Genomic DNA, 25,190 nt, shown 5'->3' with positions numbered 1-25,190 from the left:
TAAAAACAGATTAACCCAACAAAAGTTATTCTGTCACGAGCAGTGAGAGATTTTTACCTTTTGTTCTTTTGTTGTTTGGTTAACATTAAAAACACAGGCAGCATCAGGAATATTTGGCTGAAGTTTGCATGTTCTGTGTGAATGTGGGCCACAGTTTTGTCTACTACACACACACTGAAGCATTCATGACTCTTGTGTCGTTTTCAGCGCCTGTCTTCTCATTATATGAGGACATGAACATGTTACATAACTTCATATATCATCATATCAGCAGTTTGATTTAGCTTGAAATAATTATGACAAATGTTACGATTGCATTGGTAATCACTGGGTACAATCTGTGTATCTAAAAATAGAAGGATTTAAGTACTTAAAATGGTTTGTGATGTTCATGCCATTCCTTTGCCTTTCCCCCCTCTTTTCCGTGTTTGATCACCATATTGACGTTTGTGAAGATTTCGTGTGACTGCAAATATTTGCTGATGACACATTGACTCAAACCGCTCTTTTCCCCTAATTTATTGTCTCCACTACTGTCACATTTATTGTATTCGTATATTAAAATGCCATATAGCACAAATCTAGGTGGGTAGTAGATGAAAGTTTTTTCCCTTGTAAAGTAATTTGTGTTCCGAGTTGGAATGCAGCCTGTTGTGCTTGGCTGTCAGCCTGGCCCCTGTTAATGATCTCCTCCATTACCATCACAACCATCTCCCTTCAGCATCCTCTTTCAAAGCCTCTGCTTCAGTTACCTTGACACCAGCCCCCCAGCAACAGCCCCCTAGCCATTGATGTGACTGCAGTTGTCTTGAAGGCAGTCAGTTCTTGTTAGCCTTCAGCGTATAAACACATGAATAATGTTTGGATGTGATGATCTCTTGAATGGAGACCTCCATCTGTCAGTCCTTACATAATCACATTATTACCATTTATATTATTATTATAATACTTTTGATTTAAAAGCATTAAGAAGAACATTTTCGTAATTTTTTTAATGCTGTTTTCTGAGGCCTAAATGTGCTACAATTTTCCATCCTTAGACTAGATCGGGACTGTTTCGCATAAAATAACTATCTTGCTGGACTTTATTGCTGTAACTTAATCATGTTACTTTCTACAGGGTATCGGTTAGATCACAGCACTAGAGTAGAGTCAGAGCACTATAATTGTTCTTCACGGAAAAAAAAACAACAACTAATATTTAAAACTGGCTCAATAAACTATTGCATAGATAGATACTGTAAAATACACTAGACATCAATGTGTATTTCCTTTGTGCTTTGAACTTTTCAATTTGGACTCAACACGCTATATATAAATACATAATCTATATTATATAAATATACATATTTTATATATGAATAACACATTTTCTTAAATGTATACATGCATGTGTGTGTATTTATATATACAAAATAATTATACACACTACGCACATATATTATGTAAACACAGACTTTTATTTTGGATGCGATTAATCGCAATTAATTTTTGCATAGCCCTAATATATAAATATACTAAACTAGATTAGTGGACAATACACTTTGCTATATATACATACTGTATATTTTTTTTATTATTTTTTTTTTCTTTAAAATTTAGTTGTATGTAATAAGTAGATTGCATAACACACAAAAGATTATCAGTTCAACATACAGAGTTAGAACAATTCTACTTGATTTAAAAAAAAAAAAAAAACTGCGCTGGTATCGGTCGATACTCAGAATTTTTGGTATCGGTTCGGATCGATTCTGGAAAAGATGGTATCTGTGCATCCCGAAAATAAAGATTTCAAAATAATGTAGAGAATTCTCAAAATTATTAAATAAACGCCACTTCAACTTGATAGGCTATTCCACAGAGAGGCCCAGAATGCTTTTGGCCTAATTCCCAATCCCGTAAATGTCGACACATATACAAATCACTCATGGGCTGGTCTGGAGTGGATTGAGAGATAAATGGATGGGGAGAAACAAAAAGAGGGGGCAATCTCCGTACAATCAATTCTGACCTTCAGCTTGTTTAGAGCAGAGGCCAAACACAAGGATTGCTTGATTACTAAACATGACCCCACTGATAGAGAAATATTTGGTCCAATGATTCTTTTGAGTAAGCCTCGGTGCAATCTACAGGGGTTTTTATGTTTTCTTGACTGGTTTTGAGTAAGAATTGTATTAAACATGGTGCAATGTGCTTAAGTGAGCTGAGACTGCCGCACTTGTACTGGTAACTTAAGGCATAATCAAATTATAATGTCAAAATATTTAACAATCTGTAAAGGGAAAATTAAAAAGGAAAATCATAATTTAACCGTACCCTCATGCCATTACAAACTTGCAGGACTTTCTTTCTGTGGAGTGCAATAGAAGATGTCTTGAAAAATGTTTTTGTACATACAATATAAGTCAATAGGGTTCAAAACAGGTGGCCTTTCATTGTATGGACCAAAAAACGGACATAAAAAGGGGGTGAGTAAGTGACACAATTTTAAATTGTACTGTAAAACACAATTTGATGGTTTAACTATGGTTTGACTAGCTATCTCTTTAATGAATTAGTAAATTAGGATTGTCCTCTAGGCTACATGACCGAGATCTTTTTGCATCATCCTCTGGTTCTTATCTAAAATCCCAATTGCTAGATATCTGTTCTCGATCCCCCTTGGAAGCCTTGCTACAGTGTCAATCATCAACCAAGCTGGTCAGTTGACAGCTGTGTCTCTGAGGAAGAATCAATGCACACACACACACACTGTTGTATTCTCCAATGTCTCTCTTGTTGCGTAATCATTTATTTTGAAATACTGACAAGATTCAGTGCCTTTTCAAAGTCCTGCTGCTGGCATAAACCAGTCAATCATATCTGATCTTCCTGGAATTTGTAAATGAGGATATAGCGCGGACATCTTGGCAAGGCAAATTTTTAGCTAAGTAGAGCAGATAAAAGGAGAAAAATGACTAGCCTTGTTTCAAAATGGTTTCTGTGAGAAATGCATTTTAAAGAAATTATTTTGCCTAAACCCTCCCATTCACTATGCACTAGTTTCTGGTTGATTAAAGCAAAGGCTAAAACTCATTCAATATTCTGGGCTTATCGGCTACAAGCACTCCCCGCTCTCAACACTGATTAATTGTTCCATGCTCCTATAAACCTTGACGCACACATCCATGATAATCCACCTCAAAATATCTGACTGCCTTTATTTTGTGTGTGAGTGAGCGCGTGTTAAAATATGTGTGATGACTATTCCAGCACCATTTACCTCAAAGCACTGATGAAAGTTGACATGACATGGAGAGTGTTTTAAAATTCATAGGTGCCAGCCTGTCTTGCTTAATTGTTTCCATATTAAATGAATCAGGGCGTGCGACTAGTTGGGCTTGCTTTCCTTGCCAGTTCTGAGTTAGTTTTTTAATGTTTGTTTTGAATTATGCACGCAGAAAAACAAATGACACTGGCTACTCATCAATAAATCTCATTTGTCTGCGACCACTATGGTCTAAAAAGCAAATGAGCCGCAAATAAGGTGGTACATTGAATGCAAATTTGAACAGACTGTTTCAAGTGTATAAAAAATACCTGTCACACAAGATATCAAAAAGCTAATTTTACCATATTTTGGTGACTCATTGTATTTATGAATCAATGAGCCATGTGTTCATTAGTAGTTTCATTAGCAAAGACATATAAACCTGCTGCATTAAAATGAATTATATTGATTTGCAGTAACGGGTATCATCCAATTTGTCAGAACTGTGCCTTCTGTTGTAATAATAGTGTTTGTATGTTTTGCAGGCCTCTCTGGTAACCCTGCTGATTTGGAAAAGCGGCACACATCATTCGGTAAAAACTTCATCCCCCCCAAGAAGCCAAAGACCTTTCTGCAGTTGGTATGGGAGGCCCTGCAGGATGTCACCCTCATTATTCTGGAGGTGGCAGCTATTATTTCTTTGGGCCTGTCCTTCTACCACCCACAAGGAGAAGGCAACGACAGTAAGTAGTTGCTTTAAACAGAGTTTTTATTAAGTCTGTTTTAATATTGTTTGGGTTGTTTTCTTGCACTCTGCAACTAGGATAAACTATTGATTTGGGGAAAAGAAATAAAATAAAAATCTGAAATAAACTAAAATGAATGTATGTAACTTTTAGTATTTTATATACAGTACTATTTTATATAATAATTAAAATATATAAATATACAGAAATCTGAATTAAATACTTGTTTTAGTAGGCTTTGCACACTCTTCCCATCATAATGGTTGGTGGGATAATGCAGAGCACTCTTTATGCTGTATTTAAAAGTGTGAACTCTGGATGCTAAATTGGTTCTTCATTCACTGGCAGATGCTGATATGCTGTTTTGCAGATTAGGTGCAGATGTATTTTCAAACCTCTATTGAAGAAGACCTCTTTCCATAGAGGTCTTCTTTGCTTCAGAAGTGACAATGTTATGCTGGTTCCTGAAGTGATTGCTTAACTATTATTACTTAAACATGATTGCCGTATTGTTCCGATTCCGAATATAAGACAACCCTATTTATTAGAGCCTTTTTCAGGATGTACCTTTTGCAAAAAGGGGTTTTGATAAAAATAATTTTGATCCTCCATGTTTTTCAAATATAATTTTTTTTGTTTTGAAACTATGGTAAACTATGTTTTTTATGGCATACCATAAAAATAACATGTAGCCCATCTGTAAAGATATTAAAATAAAGATATGAAAGATATCTTATAGATATCTTATCTTATAGCAATAAAGATATTAAAAAATCCTTAAATTTGACTTTAAATAGTGTGCAGCAATAGCCTGACATCGTCATACTCGGATTCTAGTGAGAATGTAAGTCTGATACTGTTCCATTGGGCTGTAATTATGGGAAGTGTTTCAACCGAACAAGAAAAAAAAGCCTCTACATTCATTTGGAATGGATATACCAAATCCTGTAGGTAGGACAGCAAAAACCTCTTTCCAGTCGACAGATGCTTTGATCGCTGTTCTCTTTTCCTTTTTTTAAATGAATGCACTGTATAGATCTTCTTTAACAGACTCGATGGCTGAATCAACACATCTATATTCTCCAGTGGCAGCCATTCTTTGTTGTAAACAAATTCAACCCAAGCGCTCTTTGGTGATGTGGATGATTACGTTACGGTTGATCATCTGTCCATCATCATATAAAGCCCGCCCTGACAATTTGATTGGTCCGAAGAGTTTTGGTTCGGGCACACTTGCTTATCAACGGATTAGGTCCAGATCGAACTTCCCATCTTAAAATGTGGGTGGGGCTAAGATGGGCTGGAATCCAGGCTAGTGCAGCAACCCTGAATAAGACAATCTTGTTTTTTCAAATGTATTTCAAAGAAAAAAAAATATTGTCTTATATTCGTAATAATATGGTATGAAAAAAATACAACAAATACACTACTATTGGAGTAAAGTTTGGAGTCAGTAAGATTTTTTTTTTTTATGTTTTTGAAAAAAAGGCCTTTGCCTTTGCTTTACTGTACAGAAAGTAGTCTAATGGTTTTTTTGTTGTTGTTGTTTTGATGATGACTTCATTAGTGACTCAACATTTTGGCTTATGTTTTAATAACGTCCTCATTTGGGACTTTGTTTCATAAGCACTGCTCTGAATACCAAAGAACTTGAATTTGGCTGCGACTGCAGGCTCTTCCTATTACCCATATGGCTCAAACCACAAGGCTGACCTTAGACAGTCTTCAAGATCTCCAGGAGGAAATCAGGTCAATGAAGTGTAAATCTGTGATAAAACATGTTTCTAACAAGAGGAAACTTTCCAAAGAAGAGAATCTGATAAAACAGAATTTTGCAGCTGCTGTTGTAATTGCTTGGACCCTTAATGGTCTCTAAAGGTTGTATGAACCTATTTAAAGGTTATTTATAGTTATGTTGACAGGATGTTTTAAGGGATTGATTTTCTTTTAATTGTTTTTTTTTTTCTTATTCCAGGCTGTGGCCAAGCAGCTGGTGGTGTTGAAGATGAGGGTGAGGCCCAGGCAGGATGGATTGAAGGTGCTGCCATCTTGTTTTCAGTCATAATCGTGGTGCTGGTGACGGCCTTCAATGACTGGAGTAAAGAGAAACAGTTCCGTGGGCTGCAGAGTCGAATAGAACAGGAACAGAAGTTTACAGTCATTCGCAAGGGTCAGGTCATCCAGATCCCTGTTGCTGAGATCGTGGTGGGAGATATCGCACAAATCAAATATGGTGAGGGTTCCATAATACGGTATAAACATGTTTATTTATATCCACAGTATGACGGATTTGGATTCTGTCATATTTGGGTTTTATGAATGTGGTGGCATTTATAAAGTAAAGTTTTCCCTCCAGAACCCTTTGGCTTTTTTTTTTTATTAAACCTCAGAAGCCAGTCCCTCATTGAATTCACCAGCGGTTGTGATCGATCATATGTGACTGCCAGTCTTCTAAGACACAAAGCATGGCTCATGACTCATGCTTTACCGGCTTGCATGAGTCACTGTGCTGCTGCTTGTGGTGCCTGCTATGTGGGCGACGCGTGGGGTGTCCAAGAGCCACAGGAGAGATCTGTCGTCATAGTCACCAAATCAGCCTCTGCTCCTCTCCTCTTGCTGAATTGCTGAATGTGTCCTTCTCTGTATTTCTGTCATCCCACAGTCATTCACCACCCCATGTTCTCTTCCATCAGGTGACCTTCTCCCAGCTGATGGTATCTTGATCCAGGGTAATGACCTGAAGATAGATGAAAGCTCTCTGACTGGGGAGGCTGATCATGTCCGCAAATCTCTGGAGAAGGACCCCATGCTCCTTTCCGGTGAGATGGAGTTTTCACAGCTTCTGTTGTAGGGTGCAAAAGAGACCACAACTTTGGATTAAACGTGGAAATATACAAAGCATTAGGATTTTAGAGATCTTTTTATTTTATTTTGTATTAATTGTTTTGTGCAATTAATACAAAATAAATTGCAAATAATTGACATTTTTTTTCATCCTGTCAGATTGTAATTCTTATAGTATAATGTTTAAATTGTTAATTTTTGACCGCACATTAATGGGCTTGGCATGTATGCTCTACTCTTTCTAGAAACCACTTAGCAGCGTTGCTCTTATTTGAAGTATTGTAATTCAGAACGTAAACAGTCATTTAGCAAATGCTTTTATCCAAAGCGACGTACAGTACACTACAGAAAAAATCCTCCTGAAGCAGCCTTGGTGTGTTAAGTGCTTTGCTCAAGCACACAGTCTCGGGGATTAAAGTTCTCCGTAGCCAGGACGAATGTCCGTTAATTGCAGCGAGTCTACAATAGATTTCCGTCTGTCCTTATGTCTTAATTTCTGTCTTAAAAAGGCTGTAAATATGCGTATATTTCTCAAATAGTGTAATAAATGTCTTAATTTCAGTTTGAATAGGTCTTAAATTAAGGAAAGATGAGGTGTGTTCACCCTGATGAAGGGGGTGTGATCAAAGCCTGGAGTGGAGCAAAAGCACATTTCTCTCTGCAGTCTAATGCTGGGTACACACCAAAAGATAATTCCCCCCGCCCCCCCATGTATTTAGGGGTGTGGTCCTGGTCAAGACAATCTCCTGAACTCTAAACTGAATGTCAGAATGGGAAAGAAAGGTGATTTAAGCAATTTTGAGCTTGGCATGGTTGTTGGTGCTCAGTTACTGGGATTTTCACGCACAATCATTTCTAGGGTTTATAAAAAAATGGTGTGAAAAGGGAAAAACATCCAGTATGCGGCAGTCCTTTGGGCAAAAATGCCTTGTTGATGCTAGAGGTCAGAGGAGAATGGGCCGACTGATTCAAGCTGATAGAAGAGCAACTTTGACTGAAATAACCACTCGTTACAACCGAGGTGCAGCAAAGCATTTGTGAAGCCGCAACACTCACAACCTTGAGGCAGATGGGCTACAACAGCAGAAGACCCCACCGGGTACCACTCATCTCCACTACAAATAGGAAAAAGAGGCTACAATTTGCTTTTACATTTACAAGAGCTCACCAAAATTGGACAGTTGAAAACTGGAAAATTTTTGCCTGGTCTTATTAGTCTCGATTTTTGTTGAGACATTCAGATACTGTAGTAGAGTCAGAATTTGGCATAACAGAATGAGAACATGGATCAATCATGCCTTGTTACCACTGTGCAGGCTGGTGGTGGTGGTTTAATGGTGGTGTAAACACATCTTAAATGAGAATTGCAGATATGATATGGCAAGCAATTTTAGCATTTATGGCAATTATGGAGCATTTAAGCATTTAAAACCTAAGTCTGACTGTCTGGAATTAAAAGTGTAGATATTTTTTTTTATTTTAGATATCAACAACGTCTTTCTGATTAGTCGTAATTACATTTTGGATTGTTGGAATCGTCATTCAAGATATCTAATTGTGACTAGTCGAAACTACAGATAGAGATATCTGTAATTGAGTTTTGAATAGGCAAAACTGAATTACAGATATCAGCAATGACGTCATTGAAAACAACATTCAACTCGTTACACATCTTAAATGACAATTGCAGATATCTGTAATTCATTTTTGACTAGACAGAATAAAAGTTAAAGATATCTCAAACATCATTATAACTAGTGGAAATTATTGTGCAAGACATTGTGTAATTTCCCCTCCCTGCCATAATCAATGCTATTCATGCTATTCTTGCCATCATAATGTTATCTTGTTCGATATCATAGTATAAACATAATCATTAACGAAAGGTGACCGTGTTTTTAAACATCTATTAATACTAGTTAGATGGAATAATGAACATCGTATTGCTGGTTTGCGCACACATTCCCTCTCACACTCCCTCCGAGAGCTTGTTGTCATTGACAGCGACAACTCCCATGAGCCCACGCTCTTTCGTCATCAAAGTATGTCTTTTGTTATTATTTTGATTGAGTGATCCTTGGTGGCCAAAAATTACAAACTGTATGTTTAAAGAAAGGCTTTATACAAAACAAAACTGATGTGGTCAGAATCATGTCTATGTCTCCCGATATATTGTGCATCTATTGATCCTAACTCATACTCACGAACCCCAATAGCAGGATAACTGTAGCAAGGACCTGAGTATTTATAAAATCCTGTGTATGGCCCTGCTCAAGCTGTTCACTTTTCATGTAATCAACATAGATCAAATAAATAAAAAAATAACATTATATTATTTATTTATGATGGCTAGGTTAAAAACAGATATTATGTTATACTTTGTGATAGTAGCTCACTTTTCAGCAAAAACTCTGTTGGCTTTTTATTATTTGAGAAATAAAAACTTGTGGTAAAGTTATGCAAATGGTTAATTATTTGTATGACTACATCACAAGAGTCTTGTAAAAGCATTAGATTGAAAACATTGAAATTTCATAAAAGTATTATATAGTAAGTAATTATTGCAGAGTATTTCATTTGTAAAGGTAAAGCATGTACTCACTATACTCCTAATTACAAGAAGAAAAACTGCTCTTAAACTGTGTGTGTGTGACCAGGGTGTGTCTGGCTGTGGAATGGGGTTTGGCCAAGGAAAATTTTTCAGTCAAAATATATATATATATTTTTAGCTGTAACCCCTGCAGTCTGCTTATGAAGTTGTGACACATCGACCTTCAGATAATACTGTTTCCTGGTGCAAGCCTTTCCTCTATTTTAAGTGAGAATACAATCTGTATTAAACTCAGTCATTTATGAGCACTATTCACTTTTTAATCTTTTAAAAAGTCATGGTGTCCACTACAGTCTCCGGGCTCACAGTGTTTTGGACAACAATATTTTAATGAAAAAAAATAAAAATAAAAACTGTCTGGCCAACTAAGATTTTGGTATGGAGCTAAAGTTTAGGATCATGATCAACAGGATAGGATCAACATTACAGCACTCCATGCTTGTATATTAGCATTGTTTGTTGTTTGCTTTTAGAATTTAAAGGAGCGTTTACTTTTGACCTAGATGCAACTGGGTGGAAATAGCTCATGTCTCTCGAACCAAGTTACCTACCTTGAGCTTTAGCCACTAGGCTATACCATGCTACTGTCTATATATATATATATATATATATATATATATATATATATATATCTCATTAGAAAGATGTAAGACTCCAGATGTGATATTTGACCACTTTTTTATGATAAAACCTGGTTAAAGTGACAATACTACATTTATTTTAGGATAAAATTGCATACCGCCTTAATGTTAATCTAATAGTTTAATGGCTAAGTTTAATTAGCTTTATTATTGACTAGTTCGAGAAAAAAAAAATTAATTGAGACATATTTGAAGGTTGTTTATTGAAATTCTTACTTTTTTAATAAAAATGATATTTATTTAATGTTTGTTAATGTAACTAAATAAAGAAAAGGACTGTTGACTGGTATCGACTGACCAACCTTTCCTTCTGATTTCGTTCAGGAACTCATGTGATGGAGGGATCTGGCCGAATGGTGGTCACTGCTGTGGGCCTGAATTCTCAAACTGGAATCATTTTCACCCTCTTGGGCAGTGAGGATGAGGAGAAGAAGGTGAAGAAAGGTGAGAATCTTAACATACTTTCAGGCTCATTTGGATAATTCCCCTCTCTCTTTGAGTAAACCCAGTCTACCTCTCTAGTTGGGAGGTTACCTACAATCAGCCTCCCAGAGGTAAGATCCATTTACATGATTTGCTGAATTGTCTCCCTCCCCCAAAAATGCCTGCTGGTCTGAAACCCTCAACATTTATTTTGGGGAATAATCACAGTATGTCGATGGAGACGATATCCCTTATTGATTTCCATTTTGCGAACTCTTTTTAAAAATGTTCTTAAAAAAAGTTCTCCCCCTTTTAGCTCAAGCTAAATTTGAAATAGTTATTTCTAATTGGGTAAATACAAAAAAATTCACACATAACACAAGGGCTTGGTGATAAAATGTTAATGATAATTATCGTGGTATAATTTTCCTTGATAAAACGACAAGAGTTCGATAAATGTTTGATAAAATGTTTATGAACCGTGGAACACAAACATGTATGGGTTTACTAGCTGATCGGCCTACACAGTACTGTGAGATCCAGTGAGAACTAAAAGCTTGGATTCAGCAAAGAACACAAACGTCTTGGTGATTTAAAGCCAGATGAAACTGCGTTGACAAACAGGAGAAACACTGTGTGCAACGAAACCATCAGAAGACTTTTGCCATGCTGTTACTGTAGTAGTAACACTAACTGCACCATGGCATTGTGGCAGAAATGTGGGGCTATTAATTTAGGATTGTATTAATGTAGACAAAATGTATTAAAGGAGTAATGGAATATAAATACAGCATTTTTGGTGATTTAAGCTAGCCTATAGCATTTGTGTACTATTTAGTATAAATGCACAAATGCTATAGGCTAGCTTAATCACACACAAAAAAAAAAAAAAAATCACAGTTAACGGCCTTTCAGCTAACTTTCCCTTAGAAGCAAACATTTTAGGGCTGTCAAACGATTAATCGCATCCAAAATAAAAGTTTGTGTTTACATAATATATGTGGGTGCACTGTTTATAATTATTTATATTTATATATATATATATATATATATATATATATATATATATATATATGAAGAGTTCAGATGCAAAAGCCTCTAAATGCCATTTGAAATTTTCTCCTAAAATGACAATTTTTATCAAGCTTGTATATTTAAGTTCAGTAATTTCACTTAAATGACAATTAATAGGTAATCTTCATTGCCATTTAAGTGAAATTACTGAACTTAAATATTAAAGCTTGATAAAAATGACCATTTTAGAAGAAAATTTCAAATGGCACTTAGAGGCTTTTGCATCTGAACTCTTCATATATATAAATACACACACATGCTTGTATATATTTAAGAAATATTTTCATGTGTATACTGTATATAGATTTATATATAATTATATTATATATAAATATTTTATATAAATTTTTTTTTCTTAAATATACATGCATGTGTGTGTATTTATATATACAAATATACAAAATAATTACACACCGTACACCCACATATATTATGTAAACACAAACTTTTATTTTGGATGCGATTAATCGTTTGACAGCCCTAAAAAAATTGCCTTTAAACCTTAAGTAAATAAAGATTTGACATTTATCATGATAATTATCAATATTGAATGATGTGGAAAATTTAATCGTGGTAATTTTTTTGGGCCATATTGCCCAGCCTACATAAACTTGTATACTGTATATGAAATGATCATGATAATTGAATGGTCAAAGAAACTTATTCTTGTCATGTTATTTTAGCCTCCAATTTAGCATGCAGTATGTCCCTTCTGCATTCACTGACTCTCCTGGTCCTCCAGGGCATGTAAAAACCTGACAACACATGCTGTCGGCTCTCAGTCGGTCACATGTTCCTAATAGTTGGGTCGCCACTTAATTTAACAGTCAGACTGGTCAAAATAGTTTACTCTTTCATTGCTTCATAAGTTAAAAGAGCAGCTCTGAAACTTTCGATTCCTGTATTTTTGTTATAATGATAGTTGTATACGGTCAGATTTCTGCAGTCATTTTCCCTTTTCCCTCAGGCTCCAAGAACATCTTTCTGCCGAATGTGTTTGCCAATAAAAATTGAGAGAACTGCTTTTTGGTTTCAGCCAAAGCCTGTTGGCATTGCCATAGTTTGTGAAAATGTATAAAATCCCTAATCATAATGAGGTTATGTCAGTTGTGTGCCACAGTCAAAAACAATGACCGAGCCGTCAGTGTACCCTGCATAAAGACCCTCCAGTCCTTGTCTTTTTCTATAGGTGAAACATCCAATCCCACATATACTCATGTAATGTAGTGTTACTTATCTAGTTTTTTTTATTATTTCTGTTGTTGTTTCTTTCTTTTCTTTTTCTGTCTTTGGTTTGGTTTGAGCCATGTTATATCAGCCCTCCGCCCTCTCTCTCTCGTTTTAAACAGGTAAAAAACAAGGACCCCCTGAAAATCGCAACAAAGGTAACCTTACCCACTCCCCCCCCCCCCCACCCCCCATTCAGCAGCAAGTCTCGGAGTCTCGTGTCAGTCCCACTCACTCACTTGCTCACTTTCTCTCTCTGTCTTTCACGCTGTTGCTTACCCCTTCCTGCTGAGCCCTGGGGAGCTTCTCGCCTCGCTTTACTGTTAAAGGGTGCAACTCTCACCTGCTGGAAACGGCACTAAGCAGCCAGAAGACTTTGAATGTTCATTGTTTGTCAGTCGATTTAAAGCTACACTGTGTGATTTTTACCCCCATCTAGCAGTGAAAACGTATATGACCATCCAGTGAATATTAGTATCTGTTCCTCTCAATTCCGATTTCGTTTTAACTCCTACGGTGGCCAATGTAGTCCAAGATTAACATGGCTTCCAGTTCGACCTTGTCCATGAGTGTTAACTCAAACGTAAACGCTAAAGGCGAAGCTTGAATTAGCGGGTATGTCCCTCTTTGGCTAATGTACTTTCAAGATGGAGGGGCAACATGGCAACCGACATTAGAACCCCTGACCCGTATGTATTTTCAATGGCATATTATACACTCACGAGAATACTTTATTACTTGAACGAAGTAAATATACATTAACGATCAATCAGTCGACTTTTAATGACATGTCGTTCTTGAAACGTAATATTCATGTTGAGAGATGCAGACGTAAGACATTTCCTGGACTAAATAACCATCTTACCTATTCCTGTTATTGCCAGTTTTTTTTTTTTTTTTTTGCTCTGATAATATTTTGACTGGGCCTCTAGTCAGTTAGTAGTGTGATAGCGTAGAGCTACATCACACGTAGGCTCACTATTGGCCGACGCTTGTCATGCGTGTGATGTGTGTGATGTACAACAACAGATCATACGCTATTAAACTAGTAACCTGACTCGAGGCAGAGAGGGAAGTAAATGAATAGTTAAAATAAGGACGTTATTTTTGTTGTTTTTTGCGCATAAAAAGTATGCTCGTCGTTTGATAAACATAAGATTGAGCCACTGTAGTCACTTGGACTATTTTAACGATGTCTTTAATAACTTTTCGAGGCCGGCCAGTTTCAATTCCTCAAGTAGCCTATGGACTAGTATGGAGGAGTGATTCAGCTCTCAGATTTAATCAAAAATATCCTAATTTGCGTTCCAAAGATGAACGAAGGTCTTACGGGGTTGGAACAACATGAGAGTGAGTAAATACTGACAGAATTTTCATTTTTGGGTGAACTAACCCTTTAAAGAATTTTTTTTTTTTTTTTTTTTTTTTGGAGATCTAGTTTTCCAGTAATGACATTTAGACGTCTCTCCTATTCAGAAGCAAACTATCCCTGTGTGCTCGTCCGGGTCATTTGTGAACATTTGTGCTGTGTTTGAGAGTGTGCCCACTCTGCCCTGACTGACCCCAACAACCCCTCCCCAGCCCCACCCCCTGTAGCACTCGGGGACTCATGAGCATCTGCTGCAGACAGAACTGCTCATTTTGTCTGCACAGATCTCCTTCCTTTTGCCCTTGTTCTCAAGCACAAAAACACAAGCTGGTATTGGTATATCTATTTAGTGTCTTCCTCGTTTTTTAAAATGCTAGCCAAGAACTACTTAAGAGTATTACAAAACACCCACTCTCCACAATCTAATCAATTCCTGATCGATACATTTAATTTCAGCTCTTGTTTTTTTTTTTTTTTTTTTTTTTATATTCTCTTTATTCTTGAATATCTTGTTTCACTTGGAAACATGTTGCAAGTATAGTGGGTTACGGACAGGGTCTGACATTGCCTTATAATTCATTCAAATGCAGCCAAGAGCTTTTGTAGAGATGCACATTTGTCCGTGCAATATTTAATCCTAGCTTCATTGGTGGTTTATGATGTTAATGTAATGCTTAGGGGCGTGGCTTATGTGGGAGTTGCACCCTTACAAAATGGACCGGCTGTGGATTGTTGTTTTTGTCCGTTTCTTTACTTTAGCTCTTTGTTTTTCTCACTGTTGCTTCTTTCTAGGGTGTGGCTCAGGACTTCATGCTGTCTTGTTCACTCTTCTCTTGGTCAAAATTTGACCTTTTCTTTCACCTTTACCCTCTTTCTCTTTACTGCACTCTCTTTTTTTGGGAGTGTAAAAATAAACCAAAATCTTTCTGATCTTTTTCGTCTTCCTCTTGACCCTTGTTTCTTGTGGTGGTTGTATCTCTGGCTGTTTGGACTGTTTTTTCTGTTTAAGTTGTTTGTAAATCACTCTCCTGTTCGTCGTGTGTGCCTCTGTTCGTGTTGTCAGTCAGTCAGACAGTCAGTCCGTCCATCAATCCCCGATTCATGTGTGGTCATTCTGGTCAGCTCTGTCAGTTCTGGTCAGTTGTTTGTTGTGACTGGTGGTCAGGTAGGCTTTTGGACTGTTTCTCGGACTCAACCTCAGAGCTCCACTATTACAGAGTTTCAGCCTGTTGCACACCATGTTTGAGATGATACGTAACTGCAAAAACAAAATGACTTCTCTGTATCTTTTAAAAAGACTTAATGGGAATTGGGGCTGAGCCATCAATGCCTAACCATGGCAAAGTGGCTGAATTTTATCTTGAACTCCATCAAGTATCTATTTCAGTGGGTAATATAATTGGGCAATATAAAATGCCAATTTAGTCTCGCCAGTTGTGTAATTGAATTAAAACTTTCAAAGTTACTGATGTAAAAAGAAATGTCAAAACTAGCCGCTGTTTTGCCTTGATATTTGTATTTTCTGTAAATGTATTATTGCCTTTACTGAAATTACTTTTTTTTTTTTTTAGTATTTTCCAGTTTGGTTAGATAATATACATTTATTTGGTATTACAATATTGCAGTACTTTAAGTTGCTTTAAAAGTGAATTGAACGTTGTCAAATACGACTACCAGAATAGCCACGATGGCACATTAATTCAAACCATAAGAGAAATATAAGGCTAATGTAATATCAGCCTAATCAAAACAATCCCCCAATCCAAAAAAGAGATTTTCATTGTCAGTTTAAGATAATTTATTCAAAAACTTGTGTATGAGATTACACAAAGGTTTACACCGCTAATAACAAATGTAATGATTTTTATTTTATATTTCAAAACAGTTCAGAAGCTCATTGGCTGTTGACAACGTAGGGTCCGGTATTATCAAAATGTCTTGTCTGCTGCTTGAATCCAATTTAAATTTACTGTGCTCACCTTAACCTGCCGGGGAATGGCTCCATGAATTTATAGTTTTTTTCCTCACCTGCCTAGATTCACTCAAGCAAAGTCATCTAACAATAAATATGTGCTTCTGATATGATTATTCTGTTGGAACCCACTGTATTACTTGTCTTCTAGCTGTTACTGAATTGCCCATTCTCTCCTCCCCTCTTCCCATTTTTCCCATTCCCCACCTCTCATCTCCATCCTTTTTGGCATGTTCCTCCCTTGTTCCCATAACCACTCCTGAAATCAACCTCCACAGCTAAGACCCAGGATGGGATCGCCCTGGAGATCCAACCTCTGAAGAGTGAGGAATGTACAGAGTCCGAGGAGAAGGAGGAAAAGGAAGAAAAGGAGAAAAAGAAGGTCAACGTCACCAAGAAAGAAAAGTCAGTCCTTCAGGGCAAGCTGACTAGGCTAGCGGTTCAGATTGGAAAAGCAGGTTAGGAAGCCACACATAACTGAGAGTCAAGGGTCCCTGATTAACTCATTGGTCTAGATGGTTAAATTATAGAATTACAATGATTTGTTTATCAATATAAAATTAATTGAAAAAAATGTCTCAGAGACTTTTGGTCTGTTAAAAACAGATATTTTGTCTCCAAGTTAAATTTCAATAACAAAAACTGTTTTGTTGGTTAGTTTGAGTAATTTTTACATGAATTAGTTTTCACTGAAACTCTGATTGACATTTGACATTGACATTTTCTTCAACCTACATCAGCCAACGTTCAATAGTTTTTTTTTTTTTTTTTTTTTTTTAGATGTCTTTAGATGTCCTTTCAGTAAATTAGTTCAATTGCTTACCAAGGTTTGTTTTACTTACTGCTTAAAGAAACAGTGTCTCCCAATATGGAAACAGGCTTGTCCCTTTGGGCTGCCTACTTCCTACAGTTACCCAATCAAATAACATTTACATATATAACATTTAGCATATCAGACCACAGCTGTTGCCATTATGAACAAAAGTTAGAAGGCTCTGCATTCCCTATTATTGTATTGGTCTTGAAACTCCCTCTCCTCCGGCAGGTCTCATCATGTCTGCAGTGACCGTCATTATCCTAATCCTTTACTTTGTAATTGACACATTTGGCATCCAAGGTCGTGAGTGGACAGCAGAGTGTACACCCATCTACATTCAGTACTTTGTGAAGTTTTTCATTATTGGCGTGACTGTGCTGGTGGTGGCCGTGCCTGAGGGGCTACCTCTTGCTGTCACTATCTCCCTGGCGTATTCTGTCAAGGTGAGACCCTTTGGGTTAGTTTACAAACACAAAACTGTATTTTGTTCATCTTGAGGTCCTTCGGGTGGTTATAAGTTAGTAAATGTCACATGATTCTTCAAATTTTTGCTAATTTGTGTTCAAGGGCTGAACACGCTTCTCTCCCCAAGTAAAACAAGATTAACTGTCTTTCCTCGACAGAAAATGATGAAAGACAACAACCTAGTGAGGCATCTGGATGCCTGTGAGACCATGGGTAATGCCACCGCCATCTGCTCTGATAAAACTGGAACTCTGACTATGAATCGCATGACGGTGGTGCAGGCTTACATAGGTGACAAACACTATAAAAGCGTTCCTGAACCAGAGGCCATAAATCCACAGACTCTGGAGATACTGGTGAACAGCATCTCCATAAACTCGGCATACACTACCAAGATCCTGGTAAGAACTAGCCTTATGTATATGCTATAAACAAAACAACAGATCACTCATTCATTGTTTATTAATTATAGGGTTATCAAATTAAAAGTCCACAGTCAGCCCCAGCTAAAACGCAATTATCGAGAGCAGACAGCACAAAATGACTAAGCAGCTATTCACACAAGGCAATTTAAAGAACAGCTAGACAGAGCACAGAATAAAACTTAACACAGAGATTCATTTCGAAGCATGCTAACTTTGTAATTGTGCAAGATGCTAAAAAGATGGTGATGGAAAGAGATGGAACTCAATGCCCATAGAGATACATTTTGTGTACATAGACCAACAATAAAAGCAAATATCAGGTGGTTTACAACACCACATCCTGTCTGAACTAGGGTATTAAAAATATATGAGAAAATCACATGCCATTTCATTTTAGTATTGTTCTTAGTAATTTAGTAAAGTAAAAATATTAATAAAAAATACTTGGCCCACCTGAAATGGACTGTCAACACAAATTGTGAAATGCATTGTGGCTAGACAGATTTATGTCTTCAACCATTTTTGTCATGTTTATTCAATAGACATGTTAGACTTGTCTGCCACAATATGTTTCAGTTTTTGTATCTTAGTATCTTAGTTTTTGGCTTTTCTCAGCAAATATAAATCAAAAATGTAATTACATAGAATTAATTGGATAAAATAGTTGTAATATTTAATACAATCAATTTATAACTACTTTTCTTGAACCTTTCTTGTCTGCTATTCACAATTTATCTTTCTTTCCCATAGCCCCCAGAGAAGGAGGGAGGTCTGCCAAGGCACGTGGGTAATAAGACAGAGTGTTCCCTTCTTGGTCTGGTGATGAATTTGAAGAGAGACTATCAGCCTATTAGAGATGAGATTCCTGAGGAGAAGCTTTATAAAGTGTACACATTCAACTCCAGCCGGAAGAGTATGAGCACCGTACTAAAGAATTCCAATGGTCCCGGCTTCCGAATGTACAGCAAGGGTGCCTCAGAGATTCTCCTGCGCAAGTATGTTCTTACAGGGGTCATATCATAGTATACTTGATCATTTGAGATAAACTTTCAGTCAAAAAATACCATTTATTGAAATAAAACAGAAATCTGAATGACTTCTTATAAACCCAAAACATGTAAGGGCCCTTTCACACCTACCTTGTTTGGTATGGACTTTTCAGTTTGGTCCAAATCAAAATTACATGTGTGAAACCTAACCCGGACCACGTTCCGGGCCGAACAGATGAAATTTTGTTCGACGAAAAGAGCTAGTCTAGGTCCAGATCAAACTGAACAAATGGTTTGGTTCGTTTCTAGTGTGAAAGCATGTCTGTATGGTTCGGACTTTCAGACCTTTCACACGAAGTTCCGGTGGTTCCCGCATAGCCAAAAAAACAGATGGTGGTAGGAAAAATGAGCCGTGGTAGCACATGGGGAGATGAGGAGACGAGTTTTTTTTTAATTGAAGTATGGTCTAAGCACATAAGAAGGCAACTTGATAAAATGCTCACACGACGAGGATGGCGAATTTGAACTAGCCTTGTGTATATATGCTGCAGGTAATTATGCCATAAAAATAACAATATAGTTGTCATGTTGTCAAAGTTACCCGCCGAATTGACAAGCTGACGTCAGACGCACTGCCATTTACAAACCAATCAATGTCAAGATGCAGCCCACATAAATGATGACGACAGGACGCAAGTATGTCATGTTAAGTTCTTTAGTGTGCTAGCATAATTGCAGTGTTAAACCAAACCAAAACTTTCTGAAAGTATAAAATGCATCAAAACGTGAACTTTGGTTCAGACCTTGGTGTGGACTTTCAGCTGTAAAAAACGCCCTATACTTGATGACTAGCTGAGACATTCTATGACCAAACTCAAACACTTAGGCCAAGTGTCCACCAAAGCGTTTTTTCCACGCGCCTGGCGTATGTTTTCAATTGTTTTCAATGGGAGCGCCGCATTTTTAGAATGCCATGAGCGTAATGAAGCGCTGAACGCCTCGCGTTTTTTACTGGTCGACAAGAGTTCAACTTTGGATAAAACGCAGCGCTCATCACTGTCGCTTCTTACCCAGCCGTCCAATTACAGTGGAGGAGGGGCGGGACTAAACCACACTGACCAAATGTTACAACATTCTTTCTGTACATCATCAACCAGCAGAGCTAACCGAACAACATGGATGAAAAATAATTTTTTAGTATGAAACAAATTATCTACGAAATCAGTTACAAGTAAACTGTGCTGCGGATATTCTGTATCATAGCAACGAAACGTCTCTACGGAAAAAAGCTCCCAAAGCACGGCATCTTCAGCAGAGCATCTGGCATTTTCAGCTGGCTAAAACCGATTTGGTGGACACACGGCCTTGAAGACTGTTTCCATCGACTGGAGCATATTTTAGTCTTTTACAGTCAGAGAGAAACACAAACCTAGTCAGTCCACTACACTACTCAACGATCTTGCGAGATCTTACACTGAAACAAACATTGATATCAACAGACAGCTGCCACTACTTATCTGCAGTGCAATTTGTGCAGAAAAATTAAATAGAAAAACCATGCCTGCCATACTGGTGGTTTTGTTTATGAAACGTTAAATAAGTGTGTGTTTCTTTCACGTTTTCTTTTTGCCGTTATCGCCTAAATACACATTTCATTATGCATTACCTGATTAATTTCATTAATTACAGTTCTAGTGCTGTTAAAAACAAACAAACTATAAAGCGTAGTGTAGACTGCTATTTTCAAATCAGGCATTAAAAATGAATTGGTTTGTTATGAGCAAAAACGCTAGGCTATTTTTTCGTTCCGGTTCCAGTGTTACCGGTTTCCGCTTAGGACAAAAAAAAAAAAAAAATATTGCTTTATTTATTCTGAAACCGAAGCCAGTCTACAGTATTCAGTCTACAGTAAATGTACAATGCCCCTAATAGTTTTTAATGGGACTGTCAACACTGGAAACTCTGATAGCATGAATTAATTTGACAGAAGAGCTGCAGAGATATTCAAGGAACTATTTCCTCAAATATATTAGTTATAATTAACGTGTGTATATTTAAAATTATTTTATTTACAAATGTCATGTTTGTGCTTCAGAAACAAGTGCAGTTATATAGCCTACCTAAGCTAACATTTATTTTTTTTCTGTGTAACTTTTGTTTATTAGACTCCAGGTCGAAATGAAAGGATAGCTTCTTAATATTGTTTTTTTTTTTTTAGATGAGAGAAATCACTGCTTATTCAGATTTTTTACAAAAATGAATGAATAGCTTGCTATGCTAACTAATGAAATATTACACAAGAAACATAACAATATGTTAATGATGATAAATTGATTATTATTATATATCATAAATGGTCATGAAATGAGTAAAATTGAATAGTCTTATATGACCCCTTTATTTCCCTTTCTTCCCCTGTTTTTTTTTTTCCTTTTTGAGTTCTTTTCCAGATAGTTTCATTTTCCTCCTACAGTAAACTGTAATGATTGTTTGTTGTTTATTAAACCTTTCACTTGTCTGTCAGGTGTTCCCATATCCTTGATGCTTCAGGCCAGCAACGTGTCTTCAAGGCCAAAGATCGGGATGAGATGGTGGTGAAAGTTATCGAGCCAATGGCCTGTGACGGGCTAAGGACCATTTGCATAGCCATGAGGGACTTCACAACCGAGCCAGACTGGGAAAACGAGGCTGACATTCTGAATGACCTGACCTGCATTTGTGTTGTGGGCATTGAAGACCCTGTCCGTCCTGAGGTGAGAAAAATGATCTAGTTTGCAATGTGTTTGTCCATAGTGCAGGGCTGGACATTTGTATACTTCAGGCCTCCATTAGTAATGAGACATGACACGCATTAAGGGGCCGGCTTGTCTCGATAGGAGCAACCCGGCACATTTCATGTAATGAAAAAGTATTGACCGTGTTTATCATGTGATGATGATGAATTCTTTGTAGAGTGTCTAACACTGTCAAAGTGTGGACGGGAATAGCCTCACCGGTGGAGCGACAAACTGACCTATTTCCCTTAAAATAATTACGACAGGCTAGATGGTTGTGCTGTTTTTGATCATGGATATTGGATCAGTGCAAAATTGACGTCGACTTCCTTCAAATGAGGTGGCATATATAATTCTATAATAGAGCTAGGGGTGGGAATCACTTGACACCTCACGATTCGATTTGATTATGATTCAGAGGGCTGCGATGCCAAAACTATTATCGATGTGTGTGTTACTTTTTTGTGTGTGTGACTACTTGGTACTTTTAAAGCAAAGTATTTCTAATCACCGATAAAGAATTTACTTTCAATAACTTTTATTAATAAAACAAATGGAAGTTATTTGTCAAGTCAACTGTAAGGTTACATTTGCCAGCATATGTCCCAACATTGCAAATAACCAACAGGAAAAGAAATGCGTGCCTGTACTAGTGGCATATTTGTAGTAAATGAATACTAACTTCAGCATATTCTGAATCTGAACATAAAATAGCAAATTTCTAACCAACATCCTCCTGTTATGTGCAGTGAGCAATATGATCCTTCAGACAAAAAAGACATAAAAATTGTGCTGTTTCAAAATCACAACCAGCTCTCATTTAAAAATATAGAATTATGTACCAGCAGCTTTCATGCGAAAATAATGTTTGTGGACTCACGCATATTCTGAATAATTCGTAGAATACAAAGCTGCTCTTATACACAAAAAATCTAAGATTTATGACTTGAAACTGTTACTGTATACCACAATACAAAAAAATTAAATGAACATCTGCACAGTCAAAATGTTTAGTAATGTTATACTTTTTGTGACTGGCATTGCACTTATACACACTGTGCCTGTTGAGGACAGTACAGTAAACCTACATATAACAAAACATAAAAACCTACAAAAATAGGAAAAATGCCAATTTTCCTTATGTTAGCTTTTAACAAAGAGGGTGTCGTTCGGATTTCGCGCTCAGCCGTCATACATCTCTGTTATGCGCATGCCACAGACTGTCCAGGGTCTGCACTTACACCTTTTGTGTTCCGTCAATATTTGGTTATTAGAAAGATTTAACAAGAAAGTTTTTTTTTCTGATTTTTGACATTTGTGAATCAATCAAGAATCGTCCACGTCCGCATCGTGATGCATCTAAGAATCGATTTTTTTTCCCCGACCCTTAAATAGAACACATAATTGATATTTAGGTCAAATTTATTCCTGCAGGCTTTTTTAAGTGGTACAATCCATTTTATCTCTGTTCCCATTTACAGTGTGAAATAAAATTCATCCTTTCTAATTCTAAATGTGCTGTACAGAAATGGATACACTACATTCAGATTCATCAATCGGAATGAATTCAGCCCGATTGAAACAAAAGTTATGCATGTAATAACATCTAAATAAGCAACCCGCTAAAAGAGAAAACTGTTACAAAAATTTCAAATCGATAACTGTGTCGCATACAGTATTTTCCTTGAAATAATGGTAAATAAGTCTTACCTTAAGCAGAAAAACTTTTTATAGACTTTGTGTTCGGCTACCGCCTATCGGTTAAGGCATATTTCGCTGCTAGTGCCTTCTGCTGGTGATGCCGATCAGTGACTCTCTCTTTTCTTTATTTCAAAGAAATAGTCTTGTCACTGTGACCTGACCCAATCACAATTCTTTATAAACTATATATTCTAATATTATAATTATAATAATACTCTATAATTCTCTCTGTATGTATTTTATCATTAGCTGTTGGTTTTATATCTGCATCTCTTCCTGCAAAATAATATATATACATAACATGAAAACTATTTTTAAGGTTTAGTCAATCTCTTAATCATTTGGTACCCCCCTATTGGCTGGTGCCCCCAGGGCACTCACCCAATCCTGTCTATGGATAATCTGGCCCTGCAAGAGCCAATTCTGGAGTTTTATTAATGCACACTCTAGTTTCTTTGCATCATGCGACATGTTTTTCACATGCATCACTTGTGTAGCATCTCTGTCCATTGAAACACTGGGAGGTTTTTAATTATCTAAAAATAAATGAGCTTATTGGTTCTAATTAGGGGTATGTGATTCATTGCAAGACTTGAGTGAGGATAATTATATAGGACTCCAACACACACAGACACAACCTCTAGATCCAGCCCCTTCATGCTTTAAGTACTGTCGGTACCCTTACGGCTTAACACACACCACAAACTGTCAGGATGCCACATCAAGAGTGACTCACTGATCTGAGCCCAGCAATGACACTGAGGAACAATTTTGTCTTGCCTTTGGCCATGATGTCCATAATGACACCCAAATGCAGGAAAGTTTCTTTTCCATGGAGACAAGCCTTTATAATATATAAACATTTCATAAATATGATTAATTACAGCAAGATGCCACAGCTACATTAATAATATGCTATATGAAGTCACTCCAATCATAAATAAAAGGTTTTTAACAAGTATTTTTTTTTGATCAGACTATTACACAAGATGGCAAATTGGTTATTCCAGACCTTTTTTATTATTATTATTTTTTTAATTTTGGAAAGGAGATGGAACATATTATAACATATTATATAACATATAACATATTATAAACATATTAAAGCAGCATTATGTTACTTTTGATATTTTGCTCTCGGGCCCCCCTACAGTTGGGAAACAGTACTGTCTTCTACTACTGTCGTAAAATCTGTCATGGTTACACTAGGGAATACACGCGTAAATTTGTTGACAAGCGATACCGCCGAACTCTGCAGATGGAAGGAGTTCTCACATCTTGGGCAGACTGTAAGCGTTGCGTGTGAAATGTCTTCATTCCAGGTACATTGGCATATGTTTCAGCACGTCTTATAAATATAGTGTCATGGGCTTTATTTATTTTTTTAAACGGTTTACAAGCCAGCGTCTTTATAGTAATGCTAGCCTATTGGCTACTGTTATACGTATTGGATATGCTAATTCAATTCAGTGTTTGTGTGGTAGATAATAGCCATATCGTCAATATTATAATATCAAGCTACCATAGATTAATCTGCAAATTTGAAAAATAAATAACAAACATGACTATCAGCCTGCAGACATAGGATAGTTATCCTGACCGATTATTTTGTCCATCTAATCTTTTATTATTTAATTGCAAGAATGTAGCCCCTACCAAACTCATCAGCGCAAGCTGCCCGCCCCGGCTCTACGGTATTGCTTGAGTGTGTTAAGCGCCCTCAAAAGAAAGCAATGCAGTCTACATTGGATGCGGCTAGGGACGAAGCTACACAACACATTGCCAACAGTAAACTGATTTTGAGACCTTGGAGTGTCTGAATGGATAATGATATGGCAGTGGCTGCCCAACATGCTTTGTAC

General features: G+C 36.9%; 1 protein-coding gene across 3 annotated transcripts in view; it reads left to right on the top strand.

Moving 5' to 3' along the window:
* atp2b4 (ATPase plasma membrane Ca2+ transporting 4) overlaps positions 1–25,190 on the top strand; it is an 86,534-nt gene that overhangs the window by 43,962 nt on the left and 17,382 nt on the right. For 2 of the 3 annotated variants that reach the window (XM_039694913.2, XM_089124838.1), the window contains exons 3-12: positions 3,796–3,993; positions 5,972–6,229; positions 6,690–6,815; positions 10,417–10,536; positions 12,939–12,974; positions 16,436–16,615; positions 17,203–17,417; positions 17,598–17,840; positions 18,615–18,859; positions 21,378–21,606. In XM_039694913.2, the coding sequence (XP_039550847.2) occupies positions 3,796–3,993; positions 5,972–6,229; positions 6,690–6,815; positions 10,417–10,536; positions 12,939–12,974; positions 16,436–16,615; positions 17,203–17,417; positions 17,598–17,840; positions 18,615–18,859; positions 21,378–21,606 (1,850 nt within the window). The remainder of the gene's footprint in view (positions 1–3,795; positions 3,994–5,971; positions 6,230–6,689; positions 6,816–10,416; positions 10,537–12,938; positions 12,975–16,435; positions 16,616–17,202; positions 17,418–17,597; positions 17,841–18,614; positions 18,860–21,377; positions 21,607–25,190) is intronic. The other variant, XM_089124839.1, reaches the window with a different exon arrangement.

Source organism: Pimephales promelas, chromosome 21 (assembly GCF_988280905.1).
Source record: "Pimephales promelas chromosome 21, fPimPro1.hap1.1, whole genome shotgun sequence".
NCBI lineage: Eukaryota > Metazoa > Chordata > Actinopteri > Cypriniformes > Leuciscidae > Pimephales > Pimephales promelas.
This window is presented reverse-complemented; position numbering and strand designations above follow the sequence as displayed.